The 17,370-nt window shown below is 36.8% G+C and overlaps 1 protein-coding gene across 7 annotated transcripts in view; it reads right to left on the bottom strand.

Annotated features, from left to right (window-relative positions):
• Window positions 1-17,370, bottom strand: part of LOC108715547 (CMP-N-acetylneuraminate-beta-1,4-galactoside alpha-2,3-sialyltransferase) — a 139,420-nt gene that overhangs the window by 83,855 nt on the left and 38,195 nt on the right. For 4 of the 7 annotated variants that reach the window (XM_018260813.2, XM_041561436.1, XM_018260809.2 and 1 more), the window contains 2 exons: window positions 12,763-12,885; window positions 851-893 (listed from right to left, as the gene is read on the bottom strand). The exons of 1 other annotated variant lie outside the window; for it this stretch is intronic. In XM_018260813.2, coding sequence (XP_018116302.1) covers window positions 851-893; window positions 12,763-12,885 — 166 coding nt within the window. The remainder of the gene's footprint in view (window positions 1-850; window positions 894-12,762; window positions 12,886-17,370) is intronic. 2 more of the 7 variants (XM_018260815.2, XM_018260816.2) reach the window with 1 other exon arrangement.

Raw genomic sequence — 17,370 nt, 5'->3', positions numbered from 1 at the left:
AACACTAGGCCACCCACACTGGGAGGGAGCGCCCGGTACAAATGGCCTTGTTGGGCCACACGCATGCGCATAATGAGTGAATGACGCAACTTACTCATTATGAACATGACATTAGAAGCACATTTGTCCATGCACTGTGACCGACAAGGCCACTCCCTCCCGGTGCGGGAAATCAGGGAGGAAAATTAAATAACGAAGAGAGGGTGGAGAACTTGGACATGTGTTCAACCTGAAAAGGGATTAGGAATGCAGGTCATGGTGGGTGGGCCTCCCCTTGACATACTAACACTATACAATAATATTATAAATGCCACTTAAAAAGCACAACCGGATCTTAATCAATGCAGAGACTATCCCGCTAGCATACCGATGTAAGAGCAGGGAATAGAAAAGGTTTCAGTGTAGATTTTATCAGCACTGACAGATAAAGCAAATTTAAGTCAATAAATAAAGGTCAATGAGCAGGTGAAATAAAATGTTTTTGCTCCTTCTCTTCTTGTGGAATGTCACCTTACAATTTGCCAGGAGCTGAATTTGTAAGTCTGAGTACCACTGAAGGTTTAGAATTATTAAAACTGTCCATATAAGGACATGGTATTCCATGATCAAGAATTTGCCTTGCCTACAGATAACACAGCAGTAGAAGTTCTTGGGCTTAAAAAGTTTGTTTTTAAGTCTAAATGTAATACATGCTCTAGCCCCATACTTCTAGTTTGTTAAGGCTTACATGCAAGTCATCAAAATTATTTATTTGTCACAAGCATCATCACCAACCCTCTGTAAATCAGTTCATTATTAAAGATGAACACAGAATTTAACAAAATGGGGAAACACACAAAATTCTACTTACAGCTTAGTTTCCAGTTTAAGTAGAAAGCCAAGACGATCATATTCTAGAAAGAAAAAAAACATATTTTACAGTAACAAAAAGCACTTTTAAAACATTTCAAATATAAAAATTATACAAAGTCACAAAGTATTTTACCCACTGTGGAAAGATAATGTACTTGAGTCCATAATACCCCAAGTTAACAAGGGTGCTTCTGTAAATTGTTTTCTTGAACTTTTATTTTTTTACACCACTTTAGAAACTTTATTATTTTAAATAATCAAATGACTTCTAACAACTTCCTCCTAATAAAGGCTAGCGTGTGCATCATTTACAGAAAAGCATTCCCTACAGATCCTTGTTGATCCTTACTATAAACAGTGCTCTATGGGAAAGATGAAGACACTTTATTGTTTATTTCACGGAAGACTAGGAAATATTTCAATGAAAAAGGAATGCAAAAATAAACATGTTGTCTCTGAAAAAAATGGGAAAAACTATGATACAAAGCCATATTTCAATGCAAATATTTTTTTGTAAAAAAAAAAAAAGAAAAAAAAAAAAAAGAAAGGTACATTTTATTCTTTCTTGGACAAACAAGTATTAAACAACCCCTTAAATGCCCCGTGGCCTTGAAAAACAAATGACAGATTCCAATTATACATATCTCATAACATGGATATAAGGTGGATAGCAGATTGAGAGACATAGATCTTAACATAAGTATTACCATATAAATAATTTTTAATCCAAATGTAGCCAAACACTTTCTTAAACCTGTTTTGGATAATTTAATTTTTTTTCCTAATACAGGGCATTGAATATGGCTTTTAACCAAGACAACTATTACACTATAATGTGTGTTTTATATATATATATATATATATATATATATATATATATATATATATATATATATATATATATATATATATATATATATATATATCTATCTATCTATCTATCTATCTATCTATCTATCTATCTATCTATCTATCTATCTATCTATATCTATATCTATATATATCTATATATATCTATCTATCTATCTATCTATATATATATATATATATATATATAGGATTTAACCTTACATAAAATTACAATACAGGACTTTTTACAAGACTTTTCCATAGTGATTGCTGTATGTTATGTGCTGCAATTTACAGCGACCAAGGTATTACTTGAAGAGACATGTTTACTTCTACTTTTAACACAAGAAGCACACACAGTTAACATGGGTGAGCCCTTAATGAAGATAATTTTAATCCTGTTACGTGATTGGTGCATTGTATTATGCTCTTGTGATTTGTTGTACATACACTCAATCTGAATAGAGGCCACATCTTTAAATACCTTGTAATGAGACTACACCTTTAGCCTTTGGCTATGTGTTGTGAGAAAAAATGAGGCTACCTCCTTGGTACATCAATAAATCTACTTTGACTTGTATAAGCCTGCCTGGAGGACTGCTCATTTTGGTCCTGCTCTCATACATATGTTATTTCCAACTAGCTGAAGCTTAGGGCAGTGCACCAGGGCCTCCTCTTAACTGTGGTGAGTTTTTAGACAAACTGATCTATTTTAACAACTTAAATATGGCAATAAATATATGGGACCTGTTATCCAGAATGCTTGGTACTTGGGGTATTCCGGATAATGGATCTTTCTGTGATTTGGATCTTCATACCTTAAGTCTATTGGAAAATAATAAACCCAATAACCTGGTGTTGCTTCTAATAAGGATTAATTATATCTTAGTTTGGATCAAACACAGGGTACTGTTTTATTATTACAGAGAAAAAGGAAATCATTTTTAAAAATTTGGATTATTTGATTATAATGGAGTCTATGGGAGACAGCCTTTCCGTAATTTGGAGCTTGGATAATGGATCCAATACCTGTATTGGTTAATGAATGGACGTTTCCTATCCAACCCACACCAAAAGTATATTTATAGGGTTTTAAATTCAACATTACAAGCCAAAATAGGACCTATGAAATAAGTTAGTCTACAACACAAGGTACATTATACAAATGATACTATAAAATAAATGAACATTGCATGACAGAAATAGCCTTCCGTAGTTTAGTGCTATACAGAGACACTGTTATATTTACAAAAAAATATAATAAAAATTGTCCCAAGATCTCCACCAGCAAAAATTTCACGGCATACAGCTCATATTTCTGAGAACATAATTCCACAAACGTTTACTTAAAGATAACATTACCCATCATTCATTTAATTTAGAGTTTTGGATGTTTCACATGGGGACTAAGAATAGGAATCTTAATATCTTAAATAAAATGACCAGACTACCTAGATCCTGTGACTGTAAAACAGTGGTGGGATTAAAAGAAAGACAAGTATAATGAAAAGTGTTCATGCATGCCAGTGCAATCATAATACCAAAACAATCCGGCACACCGTGGGAAGAGGGTTCTGACAGCATGGGTATTTTTCTCAGTACACTTAGGCTTTTTTTATTTCTAATGTCAACCTAAGAACAACTATGCTTTAAAAAATGAATGTTTAAATGTACTTTGGTGATGTCTGTGGCATGTTTATGTAGAAGTAAAGAAGCAAAAGTAGCAGATCTGTCACACGGTATAAAAATATTACATTTCCCAAGATTTGGAAAAATATTTAATTGCTTTGAAAGACTAGTCCATAGTCTGATCAACTACGCTGCAAATAAAATGCCAGCATCAGCCATCTTGGATTGTTCCTGACAAGATAATGGGCGATTTGTGTCTAAGAAAACTTAAGCTTTAAGTGCAATTACACATGGTGCTATTTGGCTATTTTTTTAGCAGCTACTAATGGCAAAAAAACCCGCCCCCATAGACAATACTGAGGACTGTCTGCTAAAACACTCAAATTTAGTAATTGCTCAAATGTACATGTAAAGGAATGTAGTTAGCCTTTTAATATAATTTTTTACATAAAACACTGCTCATCAGTGCACGTTAGTTCACACAGAAATAAAATTGACTGCACGTGTATTGACTAATTTCTGAGGGTTCTCAGGGTTCCAGTTTTATTTAATGTGCACTTTTAAAAGACTGTGTGGCCAGAGGACTAGGCGAGTCAGAATAAGTTAAAAATTCTGTGTTTCCACACAAAATTCTCTCCTCGTCACAATTTGTCCTTCCATATGAACCAATAATTTGCAAATTCGTTATTCTAATAAATATAAATATTTTCCTTAAATGTTACATCCCCCATATGCAGCTGTGTTCAAAATAAAAGCAGTGTGTTTAAAAAGTGAATAAAGCTCAAAATCCTTATAAATGTTTTTATTTCCATACCCCCAAAATGCATTGGGAACACTGCACATTCTATTCCAAATCAAAACAAAGACAAATTGATCAAATTTGTGTTATTCCTTTATGGAAAGTGAAGAAAGGAGAATATTATGTTGTTCCAAAAAATAGCAGTGTCTGTATTCTTCTTTACAAACTCAATCACTGTATAAACTGAGAAATGTTTCAAAATGTTGCTTTTGTTTAAATCACTAAACTAATATTTAGTTGTTTAACCACTGTTTCTGAGAACTGCAGCACATCTGTGTTGCATGGAGTTAACCGACTTCTGGCACCTGTTACATTCCACAATTCTTCTGCATTTCTTGGTTTTGCCTCAGAAACAGCACAAGTTTTCTATTGGATTAAGGTCTGGGGATTCGGCCGGTCACTCCATAACGCAAATCTTGTTGGTCCGGAACCAAGATGTTGCTTGCTTACTGGAGTGTTTGTCTTGTTGAAACAAATGGGGAGAAATCAGGTTGCACTCGCACACCCTGGCCTTCAAGAGTGGTAACACCTGGTGCACAGCAATGGAGGAATCGGCGTCCCCCTTCCAATGGATCCAAAAGAATTCACTGGCACACAGGTACTTCTAGCAGGTTAAACCATGCTAATTTTTTAAGTGAATTGCAGCATGCAATGTTTCGGGGTGAACCTCTTTATCAAGTATGATTTATAAAGGGGGTCACCCTGAAACGTTGCATGCTGGAATTCACTTAATAAATTAGCAAGGTTTAACCTGCTAGCAGTACCTGTGTGCCAGTGAATTCTTTTCGATGTCTTGTTGAAACACCCATTTCACAGGCATTTCCTCTTTGGCATAAGGCAACATGACCTTTTCATGTATTTGTTTGAAACTGATCCATGATCCCTGGTATGCGATAGACACAACACCATAGTATGAGTAACATCCACATTATCATGAAGTTTGTGCCATCATGCTTTACTCTCTTCACATTGTACTGTGGCTTGAATTCAGTGTTTGGGGGGCATTTGAAAAACTGTCTGCGGCCCCTAGACTCAAAAAGAACAATCTTGCTTTGATCAGTTCACAAAATGTTTAACGATTTCTCTTTAGGCCAGTCAATGTGTTTTTGGTAAATTGTAACCTCTTCAGCATGTCTTTTTTCAACAATTGGACTTTGCGGGAGCAATAGCTTGGCTCCACATAGGCATCTTCCAATTGTAACAGTACTAACAGGTATGACCTTCTTTGATCTTCCTGGAGCTGATCATTGGCCAAGCCTATTCTTCTATCCAATCGAATGGTAGTTTTCCAATTTGTTCTATGTCTTTCAGGTATGGTTGCCATTTCAAAGCATTTGAGATCATTTTAGCTGAGCAGCCTATCATTGTCTGCAGTTCTTTATATATTTTCCCCTCTCCAATCAGAACATTTTACTCCAACCAGCGTGCACAACATTTGTTGCCTGCCTGCCTTCCTTCCTTCCTTAAAGAGATACTGACATCAGAAAATAACCTTTTTTCATTATCTATCATAACATTGTCTTTGAATGTTATTTCTAATATAGTCATTTGCCTGATGTTTTTATATTATCTTTCTTACTACCCTGTTCCTCTATGAAGGGGCTGCCATATTTGTGCAGCAGGAGTCTGTTAGCATTAGAATCTCTAACTGACAGGTTAAGAAGGGACAGTCAGGTTGGCAAAAGAGTCAGGTTTAGGAACTTCAAGTGTCAATTACTTACAAAAGCAGAACTACCAGCGAAAGTGATCAACATAACCTATAGGTAACTTTTAATGTAGATTAATATTTTGAAAAGCAAATTTTTAATGTCAGTATCACTTTAAATAAGGGGCATAATTGACACCTGCTTTTTCACAGAATGAATGACCTCACTGATTGAACTTCACACTGCTATTATTTGGAACACAATATTATTTTGAACAAGCCTGAACTAAAGATTCAGTTACACAGAGTCAGCAGCATGATTGTCATGACTGTTGGTTTTTTATTACTCTATTACACCTATTAGTAAATTATTTGCCATGTATATATTTAATTTTGACAGAAAACAGTGATTGATCAGATTGCTGATGTCGGACTGGTATTATTCTGAACACAACTGTAACACCTACAACTCAACAACCAAAATGTTGCAGGCAGGACATTCTTTTGTATATACCGTATATACTAGAGTATAAGCCGAGTTTTTCAGCATCCAAAATGTGCTGAAAAAGTCTACCTCGGCTTATACTCGAGTCAGCTGAGATTGCAGTCACTTTTAATCATTCCTATACCAACAGTTCGCTTGGGGAGAGACTGCAATATCCCACAGCGCCCTCTGTTAGTTATATGAAAGAATAACAGTGCGCCCTCTGTTGGTTATATGAAAGAATAACAGTGACTGCAATATCACACAGCGCCATCTGTTGGTTATATGAAAGAATAACAGTGACTGCAATATCACACATCGCCCTCTGTTGGTTATATGAAGGATTAATTGTGATGGCAATATCACACAGCACTCTCTGTTGGCTATATGAAAGATTAACAGTGATGGCAATATCACACAGCACCCTCTGCACATGGTAGTGGGACAGTGGGACGATGCACACAGTAGACCGTTTGGCAATTCTCTGACACCATCAACTTTGCAAAGAAGTCCGGTTGATCGCTGGAGGGTCGCTTTGGCGGAATGTGCGCTGCTGGGAGACGGCTGTAGTTGTGTCTAGGCTTATACTCGAGTCAATAAGGTTTCCCAGTTTTCGTAGGTAAAATTAGGTACCTCGGCTTATACTCGGGTCGGCTTATACTCTAGTATATACGGTATGTGTCGTTATCCAGAATGCTCAGGAGCTGGGTTTTTCCATAATTTGGATCACCATACTTTACAAGTGCTATAAAATAATTTCAACATTAAATAAACACAATACACCTGTTTTGTCCCAAATAAGGATTAATTATATGTTAGGATCAAGTGCAATGTATTATTTTACCATTACAAAGAAACAGGAAATGTTAAAATCTGAATTATTTGACTGAAAGGGACTCTATGGGCAATAGCCTTACCATAATTTGAAGCTCTCTAGATATTGGGTTTATGGATAACTGATTCTATACTTGTATTTGACCACATGGGCTTATCTTAGAATGGTTTTGACATTTTCACGAATAGCTATTAGTGAACTTTAATAGCTATGTGAACTTTTCTTACTTTTATGGTCAAAGATTCAAATACACAGATAAAATGCATTATGAATAATTTAGTATATGAATTATTCATCAAATTCCTTGATAATTTTTTTTTCATTGCCAAATCAAGAAACACCTGCATATGTTTTGGCCAATGATAGCTATTGTTCTCAGTCATAACAATGCTTATAAAATAATGTTATTTCAACCCTTTAAATACCAGACAATACAGAATCTACAGCATTGACAGTGCTGTACCAGCATCAGAGATTCTGTGTTTTACTGGCTTCATTTTGATCTGTTATTTTAATACTTTAGATACCAGCCAATGTAGAATCTAAAGTGATGAGAGTGCTGTACCAGCACCACAGATTCTGTTTTTATATTGATTTATGTAATGCCACGTGTAGCCTGGCAATACAAGGCATGGAAAGATTGCACAGCCCAACATGCAAAGTTTTACATGTACAAGTATCTAAAAGAAATTTTGGATATAAGGGATTAAACAACAGATATCAATGACAAGTGAAAAATCATTAGTGTGGCATCATAATTAGCTTAATCCCTCTCAACTCATCAAACAATACAATGCTTGCACTTTCAAATCTAGGTTGCATCTTGTGTCTACCCTTGACTATTTCCACACACAGGTACCTAATGTATTTTCCAGACTCTCTAAGACTGTATATGCTTCTAATCCTGCAAACCCTATTCACATAAAGCCATCACCCTCTCTGCCTTTCTCATGTGCCCTCTGGAATGCAAGACCAATAGGCAATAAAATAACAACAGTTCATGACTTCTTTCTATCCAAATTTCTTCACCTTCTGGCTATCACTGAAGCATGGCCCTCTCCCACAGATACTACCTCACCTGCATCCCTTTCCTCTGGAGGCTTCGCATTTACTCATACCCCTAGACTGGGAAATCGTCACGGCAGTGGGGTTGGATTTCTTTTGGCCCCTAAATGTAAGGTTCAAACTTTAGCAACACCAACTTCTCTTTCCTTCACTTTTTTTGAAGTCCACATCATTAGCTTGGTTTCTCCAGTCTCTCTGTGTCACAGTCATATTTCATCCCCTTGGTCTCTACTGTACTTTTTTGGATCACTTTGCTGCTTGGCTTCCATACTTTCTCTCTGGCTAGACACCTGCTCTCAATTTAGGTGACTTCAACATTCCCATTGTCAACTCTGCTTCTCCTGTCACCTCTAAACTCCACTCACTAACAACTTAATTTGGTCTCTCTCAGTGGACCAACTCTCCTGCTCACATAGACGGCCATGCTCTTGATCTTATATTCTACCACTCGTGCCACCCTTCCAAACTTACTAACTACCTTCCCCCTATCCGAACAGCACCTACTTTCCTTTCAGATAACACTTTCCCCTGCGCTATCACAACCATCTCTCTCCCCACAAGTACAGAAACATTAACACATCTGACCCACAACAATTATCAACAGTAGCCACACAGCCAATCTCTCATATTAACAAACTTAACTGTCCGAATATGCCAGCTTCTCCCTACAACAATGCTCTTTCAGAAGTTCTTGACTCCCTTGCTCGCCCAGCTAAATCTCAAGTCTGGCACACTAGTTTAACTAGGTACCTCAGGAGATGTAGTAAATCAGCTAAACGATAGTGGAGAAAGTAATGAACTGATCATGACTTCATCCACTTTAAGATCATGATCAAACTATCAATAGCTCAGTCGTTCACAGTTCAAGTTCACAATCAAGCTCTATTAATAGCTATATCAATAGCTAAAGAATAGAACTTCTATTCTTTAATCTTCTCTCTATCCTCCAAACCCCAACTGTTTGCTACATTTAACTTACCATTATGCCCCCCCACTCGTTAATGTAACTGCCCAAGATCCTGCTCATTTCTTTTAAAAAAAATCTCATTAGAATGAGCATTCCATCTGACAACAATCTTGCAGTCCACTCACATCCACTTTGCATTCCTTCACCCCCGCAACACTAAATGAAGTTAGCAAACTTCTAGCTTGCTCAAACCCCACAACCTGCTCCCTTGACCCCCCACTCTCCCACCTCCTTTATCCAATCTCTGACATACTCTCTCATGCACTTAACCACCTATTTAACCTTTTACTCTCTACTGGTACTTTTCTATTTTTATACAAACAAGAACTCACTCATCCTCAAAAAAAACCTTCCCTTGATCTCAGCTCTCCCGCCAACTATCATCCAGTTTCCCTTCTTCCATTCACAATCAAATTGCTGGAAAGGCTTGTTTACAAATGCTTGGTCCAGCATCTCATTCACAACTGCTTCTGGCTTCTGCCAAACACACTCAACTGAAATTGCACTCATTAAAAGTAACCAATGATCTTCTGCTGGCAAAGCCTAAAGGTCACGATTCCATATTCATCCTTCTAGATCTCTCTTCAGCCATTGAAACAGTTGACACCCGCTCCTCCTAGACATTCTATACTTAGCTGGCATTCATGACACTTTGCTAGGAAAATATATTCAGTTGTTTAGACCTCAGCATCACCTTTATGCTGATGACACCCAACTCTACTTGTCTATTCCTGACCTCTCTCCTTTCCCAAGTTACAAACTGCCTTTCTGCTGTCTCCTCCTGGGTGTCTCAGCGCCACTGAATTTTTCTAAAACAGAACTCATAAGATTTCCTCCAAGATCTTCCCCTGTCCATCAGATTTCACTCACAGTCAATAACATCAACTTTCATTCGACCACACAGGCACGCTGCCTAGGAGTTATATTAGACTTGCATCTGTCTTTTTTTATCACACATCCAAACACTTAATCTTGTTGTATTCAGCTGCGCAACATTGCCTGAATACAACCATAGCTCAGTTCAGATACAACCAAAATGCTTATCCAGTCTTTTATTATCTCTTGCAACCTACTCATCACAGGTATTCTAACAAGTCCCCTTCCAAAACTTCAATCTGTTCTAAATGCTGCTGCTAGACTCATTCATCCATCTCACCACTCAAAATCTGCTGGTCCCCATGCATATCCCTTCACTGGCTCCCAATCTCCTCTAGAATCAAATTCAAACTACTCACACTTTCAATGAAGCCCCTCCCTATATTTCATCTCTGATCTCAAAATACACTCATTCGTGCAACCTTTGCTCTACTTCTGACCTTCACCTCTCTTCTCCTCCACCTGTTTAGGGAAGCATATCCAGTGTACCTTAATCAGTCATAGCTGTATTATAAATCATAAATTTGTTTCTGAAATTCTTATGTCTCAATTGTATTTTAACCTTTAGTTTGTAAACTACATTTATTTGTTATTCACCATTTGTTCCTGGTTTGTTATAGACTAATGTAAAGCACTGCGCAACTTGTTGGCTCTATATAAATTCATGATGATGATTGTGATTAGTTGTGCTTAAATAAATGTTTGTGTGGAAAAATTAGAAAGCATTATTGTGGCAAGTGATAATTTAGCTGGTGAGTTAATACAATTTGGTGGAGTTATAACACAATATTTTGTGAACTGTGAGTGTGCAATAGTTCCTCTGTAGCTATTTAAATTTTCTTATAATCACTGACATGCTAAAATATTATTTGTGCTCTAGTTGGGAGTCTCTTAGCATAGGGTATTGCTGGACATAAATTAGTTTTCTTTGCTACTCTTCCCACTTCATTAAAAGGTTACAACGATACCCATCAAAAAGCTTTGTCTTTCCTTTTCATATGATTCAGATCACAAGAGGGCTACTTTAAAAAAAATATGGCCCAACTACTCACTGTATAAATGTGGATCTGAAATTTTGCCAACAGACAAGAATGCAGAAATATATTCAATTATGTTATAAAAATAAGCAATTGTCCAATAACACGCATGCATTAAAAAATGCACTAATATCTGGTCTGTCTTTTACCAGGGTCCTCTTTCCAATTCCATCTGAACAAGGTTTAACCATGCAAAAATCTTTTACCAGCATTACAAAGATTTCTGAAAGACATATCTTGTGTGTCCTACATTTGCTCAACCTATTAATGAGCTACCGAGAAAGGAAAAGGTGCTGCTCAGAAAACATATTAAATAATACATTTCATAGGATGTCAGTGCAAAAGATCTTACAAATCTATTATTAGCACAGTGTCATCCTTTTAAAACTGTAGCAAAACAATTAACTCTTGCGTGACCTTACATTTAGGTGATAAACTGACCATGTTTCATTTTATGGCCATAAAAATATTGAGAGGTTATCGTGATCTTTCTTTCAAAAGTTCCCTAGAAATACATACATGACAAGTTATAGAGGATTCAAAACATACATTAACAGATCTGCTTAAAAATATGAGCTGTGAAAAGCTGTTAATCTCTGCCTTTCAGTAGAACATAAATTACAAGAGCTGAACAACTTGGCAAGCACTGTTTGAAATAAAACAAAGCAGAGAAGCATAGGAATGCATTTTGAAGGAGAAAAAAACATAGTTTTGTGAATGAACGCAACACAATAAATGCACAAAACACATAATTTTCTTATTTAAAGATATAATTTCTAGATATACATTTTGCATTCCTTTACAATGTGGTCAAGTGTGCCTGTTCTTTCAATCATGAAAAATGTAATCTTTTAACTTATATGTGGTAAAACAGGGCTTGCTTAAATGAGACTCCCAGAACCATTGATTTCTTTAACTGTGACTTGTCCTTTTAACTCTTGGTTGATATCTGCTCCCTACGCAGAAAGGTCTGGGGAATGTGCACCTGGACCTTCACATGCAATTAGGGGAGTTTTTACCAATTTACTAGAATTTACTAGAAATTGATTTTATTTTCAAAAATGATTTTCCCCATTATAATGGTTTCAGCATCACAGCAAATTATTTTGGTGAAAAACAAGATTGAAATTTGGATAAAAATGCCTTAAACGGGCCAAAGATCTTTAATGTAAGACAAAATGTCTCCAATGGCGAATAACCTACAAAAACTTTTCCGAACGCCACAATTCCAAGGCAACTTCTAATATTAATATTCTTATATATTGCAGAAAGCAGTAAATCATTCTATATACACACACAAATGGCATACAACTGATATTGGTTAAAGTGAAAACCACACCCCTACATTAGCAAACAGAGCTTCTGCAGTATTCTGCGGTCATCTTTTATTCACAGCTATACAAAACAGCTAACATAGACTGCCATACTCTATTGCAGTGAAGGCAAATTACATTACTTTTGCTGCAAATGAGGAAAGGAAATTGATGGACCCATCTCAAAGATTTCTTTGAGTCTTGCACTAAAGGAATAGGACTGGTGCTCTTAATTTATCTTTACAAACAGCACCTGTCTCTAGATACTATTTTGCATTTCCTAAAATATGCTATACATAAATCCAGGCAAGCATTGCTTTTATTACTGACAGGAAATAGCCATCTTATTTAAAAAGCAGATGCAAACTTCTACATGTATTTATTATGGTCTTAAACCTTATAACCACCTACTTAGAATTGATGGCACTCGTGCAACGCTTGGTTCATTGAGATCTTGCTGGATGCTGTCAGCAGCAATTTGCGATGGAGCAGATGAGGGTAGGGCCGGGATCCCCGATTTTCTCTCTCTCCGTCCTGTTTAACAAGGAAATCTGTTGCTCAGTAAAGCAAAGATCAGGCTCAAGATTCAGTTTTAGAAGGCAAGCAAAGTTGAAGTGCCTGAATAGTCTGCCAGGAAAGTCTGTGTATACGCTAAACCATAAGAACAGCACTCACAGATATCAACAGTTTGGTAAGACAAATATGTATATTCAATACTGGGCTAATTGACTTCCCTACCTTTAAAATGCATCAGAATTAGATTTCAATGAGCATATACTTATCTCCAAAGACATTTGGTACCAGTACATATCAATGCCCCTTTACTGCTGTTCAAGACTGGACAGAGCATGAAGTGTTTTTTTAAACGGTTTGGCAGGCGCAATGAATCAAGTCAAATGCAACTGGACATTTAGAGTTTTTCTTAAAAAAGTTTCACCACTCATCCGAGTGACTTCTTCATCCGAACGACTTCTTCAGTTGAACTGAAGAAGCCACTCAAATGAATGGTGAAACATTTTCCAGTTGCCTTTGACTTAAGTCTACTAGATACTGTATATCATGACCTGGATAAATGAGAATCTTCATAAATACAATGAAACCAGTCATTAAAAGGAGCAATATAACCACTTGTTTCAAATGAGAATGAATGTAGGTCTTGCATTGAACATACTTTTTGTGAAAAGGTTCAATTAAGAAATATCTTATTTTTCTTATTTCTTGTATTTAGTGCAAACCAGTGTACAGTCACACACAGGCAGAGGTCAGCCCACAATCACAATACTGAAAAATTTGAAAAGAAAAACACAAATTCATTGCTCGGTTCACTTCTTCAGTTCCAAAAGACTGCCCCCTAACCTCACATCTAGCAAGATACAACTCTAGAGTTCTGCATGGTTTTGATGCCTTTTCCAATTGCAAGGGGCTGTTCACCTTTAAGTTATAGCCTTACAGAGCATTTATTTTTTAGATTTTTTAATCAGTGACCCCCATTTGAAAGCTGGAAAAAGTCAGAAGAAGGCAAATAATTAAAAAAACTATTAAAAAAGAAATAATGAAGACCAATTGACAAGTTGCTTAGAATTGGCCATTCTACAATATATTAACAGTTAACTTGAAGATGAGCCACCCCTTTAATGACTTTGTTCTTTCTGGCACATGTAACAGATTCACCATGTGTATGTATGTATGTATGTATGTATGTATGTATGTATGTATGTATGTATGTATGTATGTATGTATGTATGTGCATGCTAAGCCATCATTCTCAATGAAAACAAGAGCCCCTGAACTCACCAGCCAAAAAGTGCTGTGTGGTAGAACAGGTGGCTGGCAAAGCCTAAAACACCCATGCTGCCGTGTTCTGTGTTAATGACATTGACTTTACGACAGGAGAAAAAGGAAAAACTGCACAGTTGGAGGTCTTAAAAGTTAAAGTGGTGATCCTTTGTAGAAGAGTTAATTTTACTTATATCTGTGAGTTTAACAATGTGCCCTTTTGAATACCAGAAATTTATTTTAAGCATAAGTGTACCATCTGTCAGTAGTTCAGTATATATGAAAGGCCCACCTGCTTCAATGACAACACCTGCTCATATGTGACAAGATTGCTAATAGTCTGTCTGTTGTGCAACAAATCTGAATACCGATACATATCCCAACATCTAACCAGTATATGCTGGCAAGAATAAATATGTATTATTCATTTGTGTGTGCTTACAATATATATTGTTGGTGATGTACACTGTTGAAAGAGGCCCTCGTACATTGTGTGTGTGTGTGTGTGTGTGTATGTGCATATATTTATTTATTTATTAACAGCTAACACTAAAGTTCAATTAGGCATGGCCTACAACAGGCATGTCCAAAGTCAGGCCAGCCGGCCAATTGAGGCCCGTTTTTTAAATTTATACCGGCCCTCAGCCTCCATCATGAAACTAATAATAATGTGGCCCCCCAGCACAGTGCAATCAGGAATCATGTAGCAGTAATATTTGGGCACATTAGTGAAATGATCTGCCACTTGGTCTATACTGCTGCCTGTGTGCTGAAGGTGTTAGTAAAAGACACGTACTGGCATGAAGTGACGCACTGCCCTCACATACTTTTTTAGGGCTGAAGGTGCAATAGATGTACTGACGTGCCAGTACAGTAAACTAAAGACATACGCGAGAGCGGTGCATCACTATGTTCCAGTACGTGCCTTTTTCCAACACCTTCAGCACACAGGCAGCAGTATAGATCAATTGGCAGATCATTTCACTAATCACGTGCCCAAATATTACTGCTACGACTACGCAATTTCTTGTTTAAATGAGGCGCGGAGAAAAAGTCCAAACAGACTCCTCTTCCTAAACGACGTGTACATCTCCAGGAGTGAATGATCCTGATCACATTGGAATGGATGTCAGGCTGAATAGTCGGCCCTCACACATTTTTACCTCACTAAATCTGGCCCTTGTTGTAAAAAGTTTGGACACCCATGGCCTACAATTTTACACGCGGATATGAGCTTGTGCAGTCATACAGAGCCATATTAGTGGCTAAGCCAGTAACGTCTGATAGTACAATGCCTATTACGCTGCTGCATGAAGGTCAACAGACATTCCTCCACTGCTCTGTTCATGTACTCCATCTGAAATGCTGACCCACATTAAAGCTATTTAAAGTAGTAGGCCTTGCTATTAAACATGAATGTATTATTCCAAGTTAGTCTCTCTGTTGAATATATTGAATTGGTTTTACTAACTGTCCACATTGGGGCCCTGTATCAGTGAAACTTTCACTCACATGCAGATTAATACCATCTAGTCGGTTTCAAAAGAAGCCAGTTAATGCACTACTATGGTTTTTGGAAAGATAAGAAACGGTGCATTTAGAGAATACTATACAAACATATGGCAGACAAACAAAGATTTGGTGGACTTGAACACAAGACCCCAAGACTCTGAGGCAACAATGATATTCACAACACCATTGTGCAGCGGTACGTTCTGAACATTCCTAAAGGGCAACTAAATTCCAAAATGTTCCCACTAATTTGAAAGGCACGCCTATGCTGGTACAGTATTTTTGTAAAAAAAACTATAAGGAGGGTAGTTATCTGCTATTGCCTGGAGTCTACAATTCCTGGAAACATTTCTCTTGCTATGCCCAAATAAAAAAGAAAGGGCAGCTATCACATAAAAACAGTTATAATGGTCTTTAGAACAATTTACAAAATATTTCTTATTTATAGTGAATCAAACCTTAATTTACAGTAAGAAAAACTCAGCAGATTTTGGGATATTATTTAAGTCCAATGTCCCTGGTGTATTTATATTGCTGGGCAAATGTTCCATAGAAAACATAGGTATAAGTTGCCCAGCAAACATCCTTAAGAATGAATAAACAGCCAGCCAGCAGACAGACCTGGTCAAAGAGATACAACGTTCTTGCTGGTCTGTTACAAATACTACAACAATATTGCATAGGTCAGCATTCGGGTTTAAAAGTCTCCTCAGCTAACAATACTACATAGGTCAACATTCCGGATAGAGGTTGACTATAAAAGAAAGCCTCAACTTTTGGTTAATAGCTTCACCTTGGACTCCTGATAGAGTGCCAGGAATTTGGATCATTGCTTGATTAATAATGCACCAAGATAGCGGAGCTCCCCATTTGTGCTAAATTGATGTTTAACTGGCTATTCTTGTAATTACCATCATACAAAGCTAAGTAAATGTTTTTAAATTCTACCTTCAATTGCGTGTATTAGTTATTGCTCACAAACAGTGTATCAAGATCATTGATATTGTATTCATATTTTATTATTCAACCCTTAATTACATGTGGTAACCCAGTAGCAAAAAATCTGCAGGCAGCATTTACAGATCATGTTTAGACTAGGGATGCACCGAATCCACGATTCGGTTCGGGATTCTGCCTTTTTCAGCAGGATTCAGATTCGGACGAATCCTTCTGCCCAGCCGAACCTAATCCAAATCCTAATTTGCATATACAAATTAGGGGCGGGGAGGGAAATCGCATGACTTTTTGTAAGAAAACAAGGAAGTAAAAAATGTTTTCCCCTTCCCACCGAATCTTTCACAAAGGATTAGGGGTTCGGCCTAATCCAAAATAGTGGATTCGGTGCATCCCTAGTTTAGACGCAAACATCTGATCAACTAATATAGATTACTAGATCTGGTGTCTTGACAAATATATAAGCGATACATTATAACGTAAATAAAATGGATTATATTGTATCACCACATAATCTTGGCCAATTAGTCCGATACTAATAGGTATATGGCCACCTTTACTACTAAATAAGACGAAACTCCAGCACACGAATGCTTAAGGGTTTACTACTTTACTACTACTAATAAAGCAAGAAAGCACCTAAACATGTCTTCAAGATCCCAAGTGATTATGCCTTGCAAAAATAAAAATGTCTCCAAAGAATCCCAGCAACATTAATTTGTTGTTTAGTAGATTATCCATGGTGCTAGCCAAGATTATGTTATGCTCACAATAATT

This window comes from Xenopus laevis, chromosome 4S (genome assembly GCF_017654675.1).
Source record: "Xenopus laevis strain J_2021 chromosome 4S, Xenopus_laevis_v10.1, whole genome shotgun sequence".
In the NCBI taxonomy this organism is placed as follows: domain Eukaryota; kingdom Metazoa; phylum Chordata; class Amphibia; order Anura; family Pipidae; genus Xenopus; species Xenopus laevis.
This window is presented reverse-complemented; position numbering and strand designations above follow the sequence as displayed.